Genomic DNA, 14,906 nt, shown 5'->3' with positions numbered 1-14,906 from the left:
CTCGGGCGGGTCCTGCGGGAGGCGCTGGAGAGAGCGGGGGAGGCGCTGGGAGAGGACGGAGGCTCCGGGAGCTGCTGAGGGGCCGGGACAGCTGGGGGAGGGGGGTCCGCACAGGGGGTCCTGGGGGGCGTGGGAGGCTCTGCGGGGAGTTTGGGGAGCGGTTTGGGGGGTCCTGGGGGCGTCCTGGGAGGGTTTGGAGGTTTTTGGGAGGGGCTTTGGGGGGGCTGGAGGGGTTCTGGGAGAGGGTCTGGGGGGGTTTTGGGGAAAGGCCCTGGGGGGATCTGGGGAGGGGCTGGGGGGTCCCGGGTTGGTTTGGGGAGGGGTCTGAAGGGTCCTGGGTGGGGTCTTGGGAAGGGCCTGGGGGGTCCCAGGGGACATCCTTGGCTGGGCCCGATTGGGGTCTGGGGGCTCCCAGGGGGTCCTGGGCCAACCTTGGGGGGCTCAGGGGGGTTTGGGGTTCCTGGAGGGGCCCTGGGGGAGATTTGGGGATCCCGGGGGGTCCCAGGCCCACCCTGAACCGGGGTCTGGGGGTTTCGGGGGGAGGGGGCACAACAGGGGTTCCCCCTACCCCGTTTTTGGGGTGTCTCCCATGGTGCCCCCTCCCCAGAAAGCTCCGAGGGCCCCTGAAGTGGCTCCTGTTCCACCGGCCGGTGCCCCCGGATCCAGGACGGCCCCCAGGGAGTCTGGGGGGTTCTGGGGGGATTTGGGTGATTTCGGGGGGGGGGGGGGGGTTGGGGGCTTTTTTGGGGATTTGGGGGATTTTGGGGCATTTCTGGGGGACTTTGAGGAGATTGGGGGGGCTTTTTGGGTTTTGAGGGGGTTTGTGGGGATTATTTGGGGTTTTTTTTGGGCTTTTGGGGGATTTTCTTGGGAGTTTAGAGGGAATTATTGGGTTTTGGGTGGTTAATACCCCCAAAATTCCAAGAAAACCCTCCAAAATCCGCCAAAAGTTCCAAGAAAAGCCCCGAAAATTGAAGAGAATCCCACAAAATCCCCACCAAATCCCAGTAAAACCTACCAAAGTTCTAAATAAAAAATAAAAAATTTCAATAAACCCCCAAACACACCCAGAAGAACACCCCCCTCCCAAAGTGCCAATAAATCCCCCCAAAATCCAAATCCCCCAAAATCCACAAAACTTCTCAAAATTCCCCAACTCCCCCCTCAAGCCCAATAATTCTCCCCAAAAACACCAACAGCTCCCCCATAAGTCCCAACACAATCCCCCAAAGCCCAAAAAAGCCCCAAACGCCCCGAGCCCTCCCTGGTCCCTCCCGGTCCCCTTGGCCCCGCCCCTTTCCCCTCACGGTTCCCGCCCTTTCCTCGCCCCTTTCCCCTCACGGTTCCCGCCCTTTCCTCGCCCCCTTTCCCCTCACGGCTCGGCCTTCGGGAACGGGGCAGGAGGAGGAGGGAGGGAGGAAGAGGCGCAGCGGCAGCAGGGAGCAGCCGGAGAAGAGCAGAGAAGGAATCGCGTGGCCCTGGCGCTGCCTGAAGTCGCCGCAGCCCCGGGAGCATCGCCCCCCATCCCGCAGGTGCCCGGGGAGGGGGAGCTCGGCCCAAATATCCCGGGGGGTGCCTGGGTTTGGGGTTTTTTGGGGGGGGTCTCAGTGCGGGTCTCAGTGCACCCACTCGATGCCATGTTCTCTAGCCCAGGTGTTGGCAATGCCGCTCTTGAAATGAGTCCCCTTGTCTGACTCAATCCTCTCAGGGATGCCACGCCTCCCCAGGACTTGCTTTTCCAGGCCCAGGATGGTGTTGGGGCAGTGCTGTGAGGCACAGGGGAGGTCTCCAAGCATCCCGTGGTGGCTTCTACCATGGTGAGCACGTAGCACTTGCCTTGGCATGTCTGGGGCAGTGTGACGTGGTCAATCTGCCAGGCCTCCCCATACTTGTACTTGGACCCCCGCCCACCATAGCACAGGGGCTTCACCCGCTTGGCCTCCTTGATCACAGCACACGTCTCACAGTCATGGATAACCTGAGAAATACTGTCCATGCTTAGATCCACCCCTCGGTCTCGTGCCCACTTATAGGTGGCATCTCTGCCCTGATGACCTGAGGCATCATGAGCCCATCGAGCTCAGAACAACTCCCCCTTGTGATGCCAATCCAAGTCTATCTTTGACACCTCTGTGTTTGCAGCCTGATCTACCTGCTCGTTGTTTCGGTGCTCCTCATTAGCCCGACTCTTGCAGACATTGGCATCTACATGGCAGACTTCCACAGGTACCTTCTCCATCCGAGAGGCAATGTCTTTCCACTCATCAGCATTCCAGACTGGTTTTCCTCTAAGCTGCCAGTTGGCCTTTTTCCTCCTTTCCAGGCAGCCCCACAGAGCATTGGCTGCCATCCATGAATTGGTATAAAGGCAGAGCTTTGGTCACTTCTCTCTCTCAGCAATGTCCAGGGCCAGCTGAACGGCCTTGAGTTCAGCAAGTTGACTTGATCCACCTTCTCCTCAGTAGCTTGTGCAGCCTGTCGTGTGGGGCTCCATACGGCTGCTTTCCACTTCTGGTTCATCCCTACGATGCGACAGGAACCATCCGTGAAAAGAGCGTAGCGTGTTTCCTCTGCTGGTAGATGGTTGTATGGTGGAGCTTCTTCAGTCCATGCCAATTGTTCCTGCTTCTCTTCATCAGCAAGACCAAACTTTTCACCTTCTGGCCAGTTTGTATTTCCAAAATCCTAGTTCTGGTTCCAAATACGGGTGTGCTGTGTGATGAGGGCAATCCACTTGCTCTGTGTGGCGTCGGTGGCGTGGCAGGATGTGGGAACCTCTCCTTGAAACATCCACCCCAGCACCGGCAGTTGGGGTGCCAGGAGGAGTTGTGCTTCTGTGCCAATCACCCCCAAGGCAACTTGAACTCCTTCACAGGCGGCCAAGATTCCCTTCTCTGTGGGAGTGTACTTGGCTTCAGACCCTCTGTAGCTTTGGATCCAGAATCCCAGTGGTCGGCCTCGAGTCTCCGCAGGCACCTTCTGCCAAAGGCTCCAGGACAAGCCATTGTTCCCGGCTGCAGAGTAGAGCACATTCTTGACCTCTGGTCCCGTCCTGACTGGGCCAAGGGCGACTGCATGAGCGATCTCCTGCTTGATCTGGGCAAAGGCTTGTTGCTGTTCAGGGCTCCAGTGGAAATCGATCTTTTTGTGGGTGACCAGGTAGAGAGGGCTCAAAATCTGGTTTTACTCAGGAATGTGAAATCTCCAAAAACCGGCTTCCAGCAGAATCTCGACGATCCTCTCTCCTTTCTCAAATACTTCCATTGCTGAGTTCCCCCACACAATGATGCCATCGATGTACTGCAGGTGTTCTGGAGCTTCACCCTTTGCCAGTGCAGCCTGGATCAGTCCATGGCAGCTGGTGGGGCTGTGCTTCCACCCCTGGGGCAGTCGGTTCCAGACAGTCTGATAGTCCAGGCAAGGTGTTCAACTGCTTCATGTCCTCTGCCTCTCCAGCAGCTATGCCAAAAGCCCACCTGAGTCCCTTTGGGTCTTTGTAGTAGCCATTCTGGAGGAAGTCTATGCCCAGAATACACGGGGCCTCTGGGCCGGTCACAATGGGATGTTTCTGCCACTCCTTCCCAGTCAGGCTCACCTCGGCTCCCAACAGGGTCAATTGCTGTGATCGATCCCCCCGTCAGCCCGGCAATGGAAACAGGTTCTGCCCCCACATGTCCCCGTGGTATCAGGGCACACTGCGCACCAGTATCAGCTAAGGTTTCATATTTCTGTGGCTCTGATGTGCCAGGCCATCGGATCCACACTGACCAGAGATCCGGTTTTCCCGTGCCTCTCCCTGGCTCGAGGCAGGGCCCCTCTAGCCCTGGTTCCCATTTCTTCCCTGGGCATACATACTAGAGGCTCCTTCAAGGGGATCCGGCAGCTCGGTCACGGGAGGCTGAGGCTACCTTCACCTTAGTGGAATTCTCTCGATTAGTGTTTCCCTGCTTGCGTAGACACAGCCATGCTGCCAGGACAGAAGTGAGTTGATGAACTTTGGACCTGATTAGCATAAAAGATTTGCTAGTCAGAATGCCTTGGCAAGAACAAACAGAGCTTTGAAGACTGCAAGAAGACTGAATCAAGAAGATTGAATCTACTTCTATGAGCAAGAGATGTTACAAAATGGATAAGTTTGTTTATGTGTTGATTCACCCAATCATTGTAGTAAAAAATTACTAGTCTTCCAAGAATTGTGTATAAGCATGTGTAGCCCATGTGAAAAACACGTTCACTCTCCTGTGAAAAAGTAAAAAGTTTAATAAAGGACAATGGGAGACAAGGACCATGGAGCAAAGGTTATTTATGGCCAGGTGCATCTTGGCACTCAGCCAAGAGCACCCTGTTACCTTCGGGGATCCCCCTTAAATACCTTTTCCCCTCACATGCACCTGTTGCATAATCACAGCCCCTTCTCCATATCCATAACCTAGTTTACTTTTTCCAGGAACTATTTTACATGGCCCCTCCTTGGGTCCACCTTTTCAGAGCATGCGTGTTTCCTGGCTGGGGTTTGGCTCCTTCTCTTTATCACTTCCAGTTCGGGCCTTGGTCCACACTGCCTTCAGACGGTGAGTGCTGATCGTTGGCAGATCTGTAGCAGGTGTCCTCATCCTGTGTTCATTGGATGTTATCCCATCCAAGCAGGCATTTTAACACAAGCAGACTTTTTTCAACTATTGCACTACTATGTCTAAGCTTAATTAACAACAAAATTAGAAACTATATCTTTGGAACAAAGTTACTTTAACATTACACATATAAAATTCATTTTAATATTTGTCAAAAGCCAATATTATAATATTTATTGATAACACTCCTCTCCGGCAAGGCTTCCTCAACCTGGGCAAGAGACTGAGACTTGATCCAACTGTGGCCTTCCAGTACCTGAGGGCAACCTACAAGAAAGCTGGACAGGGGCTTTGTAGGAGGGCAGGCAAGGACAGGACAAGGGAGAATGGATCCAAATGGAAAGAGAGTCGGTTTAGGTGAGGGATTCAGAAAAAAGACTCTCCTGGAACAGGTTGCCCAGAGAAGGTGTGGCTGTCCCGTCCCTGACAGTGCTCAAGGCCAGGCTGCATGGAGCTCTAGACAAGCCGGGCTAGTGCAAGGGGTGCCCAGCCACAGCAGGGGGGTTGCAGCCGTGTGATTTTTCAGATCCCTTCCAAGCCAAACCATGCCACGACTCCATGATTCCGGGATACTTCCCCTCCTCATCCTCTGTCAGAAAAACAAACTTGGCCCCAAGTTCCACATTGCAGACCATGTCCTTTGGCAGCCTGCAACTGTCTCAACAGAGGATGAAAAGAGATGACTTTACTGAGACAATTTCCCTATTCTACTTGAAAATTAAATGCTGCACTCCTGTCCAAAAACTTCTGTCAGAAATTGTCAGAAGAGGCAATTCTTCCCCATGAAATGCTACACCTCAGCCAAAGAAGAAAGAAGCCACAAGCCAAGACTCTTCTTTATTGCTACATTGTTTGATTTGGTTACTTCTCTAATAGGAATTCCTTTGGGGTTTTATTTGTTTGTTTCTCTCTTTCGTTCCGCAGGGCGCGCGGTGGCTCCTCTGTTGGGTTCGCGGCGGCAACGGAGGAACGTTCGCGAGCTGCGGCGGTTCCGCAGCAGCAGCAGCAGCAGCAGCAGCAGCAGCAGCAGCAGCAGCAGCAGCAGCAGCGCTTCTCTCGATCGGTTTTCCGCTCGACTTTCCACTCGCTCCCCATCCCCTTCTCCCTCTCACACTCACTCTACTCCCGTCCCATCCCGTCCGTGTCCCGCCTCTCCCAGGCCGGCTGATGCTGGAGTACAGCCCACCAGAGTGGATCCTCTTTGGCTACTACCATGGCCAGCCAGCCACCATCTGGTCCCTGGGCATCCTGCTCTATCACCTGGTCTGTGGGCACCTTCCTTTCCACACAAACGAGGACATCGTCCAGGGCCAGCTCTTCTTCCCGCCCCGGGTGTCTCAAGGTGGGGCTGCGCCTTCAGGGCTCGGGAGGAGGAACGGGGCTGGGAGGGGGCAGCTGGCACATCAGCGTCCTGCTCTTGCAGCTAGTGAGGCGGTTGATCTCCTGGGCTTAGCTGGAGGAGGTGGCACGTGTGCCTCTATGCTGCTCTCCTCCGGAAGGTAGGATCCATGGGAAGCTTTTGGCTGCAGCTCTGAGCACTCCTAGTGTGGCCTGGGCACCGTGGAATGTGGGAGAGCATGGACAGGAGCCTTGTCCCGCTGAGCGGCGGTTTCTGGTTTCTCTCGGCAGAGTGCCAGCACCTCATCAGGTGGTGTTTATCCATGGACCCCACAGACAGGTCATCACTGGAAGACCTTTTTGATCATTCTTGGCTGCAGGAACCCTGCCTGGCCCAGGAGACAGCAGAGATCCATCCCTGTGCTCAGTAGGATCCAGGAGCCCAGCAAGTACCAGCTGCACCCGTCTGGTGGCACTCCAAGAAAACCCCGGAGCGTTTCCTGCGGCTGCAGCACGGAGGAGAGAGCGCAGCCGAGGAGATGCTTCCGCTGGTCCCCGGCGAGTTGTGGAGGGAGCGGCTCAGTGCTCCCCGTGCCATTGGAGAAGTGGTGGCAGTGCGGTGAAGGTGCCACGGACTGGAACAGGGGAAACATCCCCCTGCAGCTCAATGGCATCGGGATGTCCCCGCAAGCCGAGGCACAGCTGGCGTGTTCTTCTGGAGCACCACGTGGAGCTGGGAACACCATCCTGGAGCTGGCCGCTGGCGGGGCAAAGCCGACCGGCTTTGGCTGCGGCCCCTTCCTGGAGGACACGCTCTGCGCCCCGATGAAATCAAGATGAGTCCCCAGCCAGTGCAGGGGCGGGGGGATGCTCGTGCTTCCAGGCATGGCAGGGCTTGGCCTGGCCACGCGCCGCAGGTTCCCCGCTCGGCGGCGCTGGGGAATATTAATTTTTTCCCATGGCTGCCGAGCTGCTTTTTGGTGGGACAGGGGACGGATGTTGTGGAAGGGGAGCCGGCTCCTGGCCTTGCTGACAGCTTCTGCCAGCCAGCCTGGCACGGGCTGGGGCGGGGGCAGCCAGCCTGACAAAACATCCATCCATGTGGATGGGGGCAGCAGAGGGGGACGGGTTCCGAGGCCGTGCCCCAGCTGGTCTGCTTTGCAGGCCCTCGAGGAAGGGGTGCATTTACAGGCGGGAAAGGTGGGGTTTTTCCCCACCCGTGGACAGGTTTCATTCTCGCATGGAGTGGTCAGACCCTCCTCAGGCCCGTGAAACGGTGACAGGCTGTGTAGGTTTTTCTTGTTTCCAGGTCTTGTTTTGAATTGACTTCCATGCAATGGTTCTTTGTTTTTCCCAGGAAGATTACACCTGGTGCCCGGACCGCATGGGGAAGCGCCTGCACCATCCGTGGAGCTCATCCAGTGCCAGCGCTACCCCAGGGGCCACGGCCTGCGGGGACATCCCCTTCAAGAAGGACGAGGACCTCGTGCGGGATCAGCTCCTCTCCTGGCAGCAGGTCTGCAGAGGTGGGTACCCGGCTCCACAGCTGGGCTGGCAGAAGGGCTGCGGGCAGAGGGCAGCGGGCACACGGGCATCCCACCCTTGCAGCTGCTGAGGAGGCTGCTGTGCTGTGCTGAAGCGGAGGAGGTGGAACGTGGCCTGCCACGCTGCCCTTCTCTCGAAACAGAGAATGGCTCGGGAGGTTTGGGCTCTGAGCACAGCCAGCAGCCTGGCCCGGGCACAGGCCATGGCAGGACAGGGCACAGGAGCCTTCTGTGACTGACCGTGGCTCTCTGGTTTCTCTCCGCAGGCTGCCAGCACCTCATGCCATGGAAACGGCTCCGCTCGGCCTGCCAGGCTGGGAGGGCTGGAGGGCGGCGGGTGTTCATTTGCTGTCAAAAAGAAATCGTTCTATTTTTTTGTCATCGTCATGATCAGAGCATTTCTTTCATCCTTTTCCAAGCTTTTGGCCTCCCTTCCTCCAGGGTAATCTTTTTGTGTCCTTCCTCAGCCACTTGATGGCATTTGGCAGGGGGGGTTAAGCAATGTGAAAAGTTCAACAACAGCTCCTGTTGCCAACTGCAGCAGCCCCTTCAAGAGCCCTGAGCTTCCAGCGAGGTCCACGTGTGTCTTGCAAAAGGGAGTGGTTTGCAGCAATGGGGTTGTCGCCCTGCTGCAAAAGCTGGGAGGAAATCACAAGTGGCAAAATGCCAATTTGGCTCAACCCCTGCCCAGGTTCTGCATCTTTCCCCTGTGCTCGGTGACAGGCAGGCAGGGCTGGACTCCAGCAAGGTTCAAGTTCTTGGTGCTCCCTGGCATCAAGGGGATCAAGTAAACTCTTGTATGCAATGGCTGCAATAGGGCTACTGAAGGGAAAAAGGAGATGTCGTGAGGTGGGGAATCCTTCTTGTCTCCTTTGTCTCCCCAGGAGCCCCTTGGAAAGGGAAATGCCCACACGGGTTTATCTGACTCCTTCCCAGCCAGCCTTTCCCTCACTCCCAGCTCTCATTTGCTCCGCAGGCTTCACCAGCTCGCTCAGCTCAGAGGAGCTCTCAGAGGAGAAAATGCTGCCTGGCGTGGGGCTGGCTGATCCCTGTCTCATCTTGATTCCATTTCCCCGCTCCCTCCCCCATCCAAGAGAGCGAAGGATCCCCCACAACCGGTCACGATCCACTCTTGCGGGGTGTTTGTGATGGTTTGTTAACCGATCCCAAAAGTGCAAAACTGCAAATGGCAAGGGACCATCACTTGAATCACAACAAATGCATCTTTATTTAGGTACCAACAGCAAATGCGATAGAAGGGACAGAAAAGGGAAATAGAGAGAAAAGAGAGGAAGGGGAATAGAGCTACCACCGTCGAGACGAGATCCTCGATGGTCCAGCCATCATTCACTATCTCAAATAACTGGAAAAAGCACTGGAAAAGAATTTGTTTTTTTAAAATTAAGTTTAAAAAAAAGGGAAGGAATTGCATAAAGAAAACCAAAGAGTATAAATACAGTAATTTAAACTTCTCAAAGCCCTTTGCTAATGGAGCCCTGAAGCCCAGTCACGTGCAGTGCGGCCTCGGCGGTGCCTTTGAGCCCAGAACTGCCAAGGGTCAGGGCCGGGATGAGCCTTCACCCAAAACAGGCTCCAAGACTGAGTGGGAATCAATCCAGAACAGGGCTCACACAAAGAGCAAAGCCTCAAGGCCAAAGCCAAACCTTCATCAGGTTGGATTTGTTTGAACACTGAACTGGAGCAGATTTGCTTGTCTGGTAACATCACTGTCACCATGAAACTTTACATGAGCTACTAAATAAGCACTGTCCTGTCCTGAGCTGTGTGGCCCAAATACTGTTGAGAACTTGCTCTGCCTCTGCCCTGTGCCCCCGGGGCTGCTCTTGGCCTGGCAGCCTCAGTGGGAGCCAGCACTGGCTGCAGCCCCAGCGGGCCCCCCAGGACAAGGCCCAGCAATGAAGAGGCCAATGAAAGCACTGGGCAGCAGCAGAGCCCTCAGCAGAGTTCTTTGGACAACCACGGACTGGCCACAGCTCCAGTGCAGCATGACTACGAGTCAGGCTACCAATGCTATGAGCAGAGTTACAAGAAAGCTGTGGAGAAAAATCAACAACTGACCGTCTGCTCTGGTACAGCTTCCGAATGCCAAGATAGCAGCTGATCAGCACGAGGGGCACGGTGAACAGTGTCACCACCGTGCCTATCATGCAGGACCTGCGCACATCCTGGGGGCAGACAATTCTTGGGAGGCGCACTGGATCCGGGGCAAATATTCCTGTTTCAGTGATAACGTCTGTGGGAGCAATGGGGAGCGTGAGCCCGTGCTGTGCTGCACTGCCGAGCTGGCAGCACAGTGGATACGGCCAGGACGTTCTCTGTTTCCCCCAGAGCTGGGGCCTGCAGGCCCCTTGCCGCCCCTTGGCACAGGCTGTGCCACCCAACAAAGCCCAGCAGGCCGGGAGGAGAGCCCGGGGCCAGCGCAGCTGCTTGGGCAGTCGCTGCTTCGAGGGACACGGGCCAAACCCATCCCTGAGCAGCCCCTGCCAGCCCTGGCCCTCCCTGCCCTGTGACAGCTCCCCCAACCCCAGGGGACAGAGTCAGGCCCTGTCAGGACACACGGGAGCCTTGCTCTCCATCTCTGCCCTCTCCCCACCATGGGCACCCCGTGCAGCCACTCCCAGGTTTCGGGACGTGTCTCCCATGTGTAAGAGCCCGTCTGAAGCCCCTCATTTTCCATTCTGCCTTCCGATTGCCGCGAGAAAGAATCCCTTCCTCCACTGCAGTTCCGGCTTAGAACAGGACACAGCGCAGGTGCAACCACTGAACCGTCACGCTGGCTATTCCGAACAAGGGCTGGCAAGAACTTGGCAAGGAGTTGGCAAGGACTTGGCAAGGACCTGACATGGACCCAGCACGGGACAGCCTGATGCGCAGCCTGCTTCTAATCTCCGTTCTTAAGCCAAATGAACTTTTGGGGTGACTCCCGTGGTCCTTCATTGAAGACCCCTCATCTGCCTCGTTACCACTGTGACAGACAAAGAATGAGAACCCTCCTCCCAAGGACTGAGACTGAGACCCCTACTACAGGGAGGAGGGGAAATTGGTGGTCTGACCACTAATGACATGACCTGTTTCCCTTCAGTAATTTTAATGGACTTATTCTTCATTGGATTCGTCTTGCTTTGGTGGTTTCTGTGGACTCACCTGTTCCCTCGTGGCGATTACAATGGACTTTCATTGTTACACTTGTTCCCCCCTCTTTCCTCTGTGGACTATAACTGGACCCCCAAGTCGACCAGAACTTCGGAGACTTCCCCGACACGACAGACGGATCCCCATCGTCCGGACCACTGAGGATCTCGCCTGTGTTGGTAGCTATTCCCATACCCCTCTTCTCTCTCTCTCTCTATCCTTTTAACTCCTTTCTTAACCCCACTATCACATTTACTGTTTTGGCCCCTAATAAAGGTGCATTTGTTGTGATTAACTGATAGTCCCTTGTTGTTTGCCTTTTTGCACTTTTGGGATCGGTGAAAAGAACCATCACGACACCCCGCAATAAGCGGATCGTGACATTAAAATTGGCGTCACGGACAGGATTTCTGTCTAGACAGAAGGGTTGCAGGTGAAAAGGCACCCACACTGTCTTTGGGAATTCACAAAGGATCCCCTAGTGCAAAAGGCGGGACACTGTTGTTGTGTGTATCTGGTCTGGGAAGGAAGGGACAACTTGAAGCAACTAAGCAGAGCCTCCCAGGCAGATTATTGTCCTTTCACCCACCCAGGGAAGTGAAGGGCGACACAGCGAGGGCTGTGTAGTTTTGTGGAACTTAAGTTGTACCTCCCTGTCGTGGTTTTGGTCCCTTCACAAAATGAGTGATAACCTTAATGATAAAGCTAAAGTTGGGCTTTATGCTCTACTAGCTAAATACAATGCCAAACCTTCTCCGGGAGGAGAGGAATGGGCACAAAATAATTGGTTTAATTTGGATAATTGTGGTTGATAGAGTGTGTTCTTTACAACATGATACAAAGTTCAAACTGGGCAAGAATAAAACTATCTTATGCTCAGTTTTGGGAGCTTGTCTTACGGCAGCCGTAGAAACTCGCTCACAGCAAAGAAGTGAGCAAGAAATAATAATAGACTCCCTTCAAAATTTAGTAGAAATTTTACAAAAACAGTTATATGAAGCAAGAAATGTAACTTATGCATTGTGAGCTGCCTTAACAGAAGAACATGTTAACAAATCACACAGTGCTGATTCCCCTACAGAAACAGAGGAGAAGGAAACTCCTCACATTAAACAAATTTACCCCCAAAAGGAACTAGAAGCAGCAAGTAATTGTGGGGAACATTGCTGCCATCACTTGAGACCCCTAATTAAAACAGAGTATAATTATCTTAGTGATGATGATCTCAAACCTCACATCACAACCAAACACATACCATACACTGCCACTGAGTTAGCTAAACTTAAAAGGGAATACGGACGCCTTCCACACGAATCAGAAACAGAATATGTTTTCCGGATGTCCCTCACTGGTGGTGATCAAATTAAATTATCTGAACAAGAAGCCAGTGGGTACTGGGGACATGGTGTCTTCCTAACAACGGGAGATAAATGTGACACATGGTCCCTGACACAGCGTGCGGCTTTTTGGGCCGGGGGACAAGCCCCTTGGAAAGGGGAGACCCCATAACTATAATTAGTACCCCTGACCAACTCTTAGAAAGTGTGCATAAAGCCGCTTGCCTGGAAATGATTCATGAGAAGAAATTAATTCCTGGCTTTGAATCCCCGATGCAATTACCTGTGAAGCCCGAAATAATGACCCCTTTAATTCGTGGGCTTCCAGAAACACTTAAACCTACTGCTATTACCTTACAAAAAACTATTATGACACTAAGCCCTGTGGAAAGACTGGACAGATTCCTGGGTAATCCCACTGATCGCACGGAATCTACTGATCCCAACTTTACTCCATTCCATTCATCCTTACAAGCCGCAGCTTCCAAATGCAGCTCGCCTGCCAGTAGCCGTGAAGTCTGGGCATGGGGTGAAGTTGCAGAAGATTTGATCAATTACTGTAGAAAATATGGACCAGTAAAAACCCTAGAAGAAAAACCAGAAGAAACAAAAGGAGTTCGGTCCATTGAGATTCCTCATGGTAAAAATTCAGAAAAGGGAAAACAAAACCCTAACCACCAGCATTGGTGGTCATTGGGGGTCCAAAAAGGAGTCCCCAGAGATGTAATGGATGGTTTGCCCCTTGATAAATTACAGAAATTAATAACTAATTGGCGCCATCGAAAATCAAATCCGTCAATCCAACCCCCTGCACCCAAACCTCCTCAAAATATGGGCAAGGAGCCAACTCTTCCTCCGCCTCTCCTTCCCCTCCCTCCTCAGAACACGGGCAAGGAACCAACCCTCCCTCAGCATCTCCTCCGAAACACAGAAACAGTAACCTTTTTCCCAACTCCTCTCTCAAAATCCAGTCAGCGGGTATTTCTCTCTCAACCTTCTCCCCAAAATTTGGGAAGTGAGCTGACACAGTTTCAGGGAAACTAATTTCTCCGTCCTTTACAGGTGAGCGAAGGGACGGAGCATGGGTATATTTGGGAATGCTCACTAAAAATAAATTAGGAGATATTTTAGTTACAGCTATTACAGGTCCCAAACGTGCTCTTGTAACATTTTTGATTGACACTGGGGCACAAATTTCTGCATTAACAGAAAAGGATGTTCAGAGGAGTGGAGTTGTTCCAACTAAGAGACAATACTGTGTTCTAAATGCCCTAGGAAACTCAGAATCTATGAATGTAGCCTTGGTTAAACTCACACTTCCTGGAGATGAGAATCAATTAGTTGTCAAAATGGTAATTGGGAACATTCCAAACAATTTACTAGGGAGACAATGGGAGGACTCAGAAGGATCTTTGTGGTGTTTTGGCACTACACCTTTAAATATTAAGCTGCTTCAAACTGCACCTTCTCTACCGTATAGTAAAATAACAAATGTAAAACAATACCCTCTACCTTCAGGTGCCAGAGAAGGTATCAAACCAGTTATACAGGATTTGCGAGACCAGGGAGTAATAATTAACACACATTCTGCTTTCAACTCACCTGTCTGGCCAGTGCGTAAATCCAATGGGAAATGGAGGCTAACAGTTGATTTCCGCAGGCTTAATGCCAACACTGACCCTCTCACGGCAGCAGTCCCGAATTTAGCTGAGTTGATAATATCTATTCAAGAAAAAGCTCATCCAATTATGGCAACTATAGATGTCAAGGACATGTTTTTTATGATACCTATACAGCCAGAAGACAGGGACCGTTTCGCCTTTACGTGGGAAGGACAGCAATACACTTTCACTAGGCTTCCCCAAGGATACAAGCATTCCCCCACTCTAGCCCACCATGCACTAGCTAAAGAAATAGAAAAGATATCCAAACCTGATGATGTAGATGTTTATCAATACATTGATGACATTTTGGTGGGAGGAGATGAAATTGAAGCAGTAGGAGAGACTCAACAGAAAATAATCTCCCATTTAGAGAGTCTCGATTTACAGATTCCCCCAGAAAAAATTCAAAAGCCCTCCCAAGAAGTAAAGTTCTTGGGAATTTGGTGGAAAGGGGGCATGACGTGTATTCCACCAGACACCTTGACTTCTTTAGATCAGATCAAAATGCCTCACACTAGGAAGGATCTCCAACAGGCTCTGGGACTATTAGTGTTCTGGAGACAACACATTCCAGATTTTTCAATAATTGCAAGGCCCCTTTATGACTTGTTGAGGAAAGGGGTAAAATGGGATTGGACTCCTTCCCAGGAAGAAGCATTACAATTACTGATTTTTGAGGCGACAGCTCACCAAGCATTGGGTCCCATCCATCCTACAGATCCCTTTCAGGTAGAATGGGGATTTGCTGCCTCAGGGCTGTCAGTACACATATGGCAGGGGGGACCTGAGGGTCCAACAAGGCCTGTGGGTTTCTATTCTCATGGTTTCAGAGACGCTGAGAAAAGATACACTACCTGGGAAAAGGGGCTGTTTGTGGTTAGTCTGGCTCTCATTGAAGTGGAAAAAAGAGCACGTCAACAACCTATTGTGCTAAGGGGGCCCTTCAAGGTTATTAAAACAGTCACTAGTGGAACTCCCCCTCCTGACGGGGTGGCTCAGAGGGCCTCAGTGAGAAAGTGGTATGCTCAAATCGAACATTACTGTAATATTTTTACAATAACAGAAGAAGCTGTAAAGAATTTAGCAATCCAAGAAACTGAGGGGTTGGATAGTGGCCAAGATAAACCAGCCTCTGTAATTAAAGTTGCCCCTACTTTCTCTCCTGAACAATTAGCAAATTCTTGGTTTACTGATGCTTCTGCTAAAAGGGAAGGTAAAATGTGGAAGTATAAAGCAGCA

The 14,906-nt window shown here is 52.5% G+C and overlaps 1 protein-coding gene and 1 long non-coding RNA gene across 3 annotated transcripts; one reads left to right on the top strand and one right to left on the bottom strand.

Moving 5' to 3' along the window:
• Positions 1–1,207: 1,207 nt before the first annotated feature.
• On the top strand, positions 1,208–6,464 carry LOC128783076 (serine/threonine-protein kinase pim-1-like). Of its 2 annotated transcripts, XM_053933687.1 has the most exons (4): positions 1,208–1,532; positions 5,556–5,973; positions 6,055–6,130; positions 6,261–6,464. In XM_053933687.1, the coding sequence occupies exons 2-4, from the start codon at positions 5,799–5,801 to the stop codon at positions 6,331–6,333; spliced, it is 324 nt and encodes a 107-aa protein (XP_053789662.1). In that variant the 5' UTR covers positions 1,208–1,532; positions 5,556–5,798; the 3' UTR covers positions 6,334–6,464. The 2 variants fall into 2 exon arrangements, 1 of the variants encoding a protein (XP_053789662.1); XR_008428975.1 differs by lacking the exon at positions 6,055–6,130.
• A 2,253-nt stretch (positions 6,465–8,717) lies between these two features.
• On the bottom strand, positions 8,718–11,048 carry LOC128783095 (uncharacterized). Its single transcript, XR_008428995.1, has 2 exons — positions 9,593–11,048; positions 8,718–8,888 (listed from the first exon to the last, which is right to left on the bottom strand). It is a non-coding gene; the product is annotated as an uncharacterized LOC128783095 (long non-coding RNA).
• Positions 11,049–14,906: the final 3,858 nt, after the last annotated feature.

This window comes from Vidua chalybeata, unplaced genomic scaffold (assembly GCF_026979565.1).
Source record: "Vidua chalybeata isolate OUT-0048 unplaced genomic scaffold, bVidCha1 merged haplotype W_reject_10, whole genome shotgun sequence".
Lineage (NCBI taxonomy): Eukaryota > Metazoa > Chordata > Aves > Passeriformes > Viduidae > Vidua > Vidua chalybeata.
The sequence above is the reverse complement of the archived record's forward strand: the minus strand, read 5'-3'. Positions and strand labels throughout refer to the sequence as shown.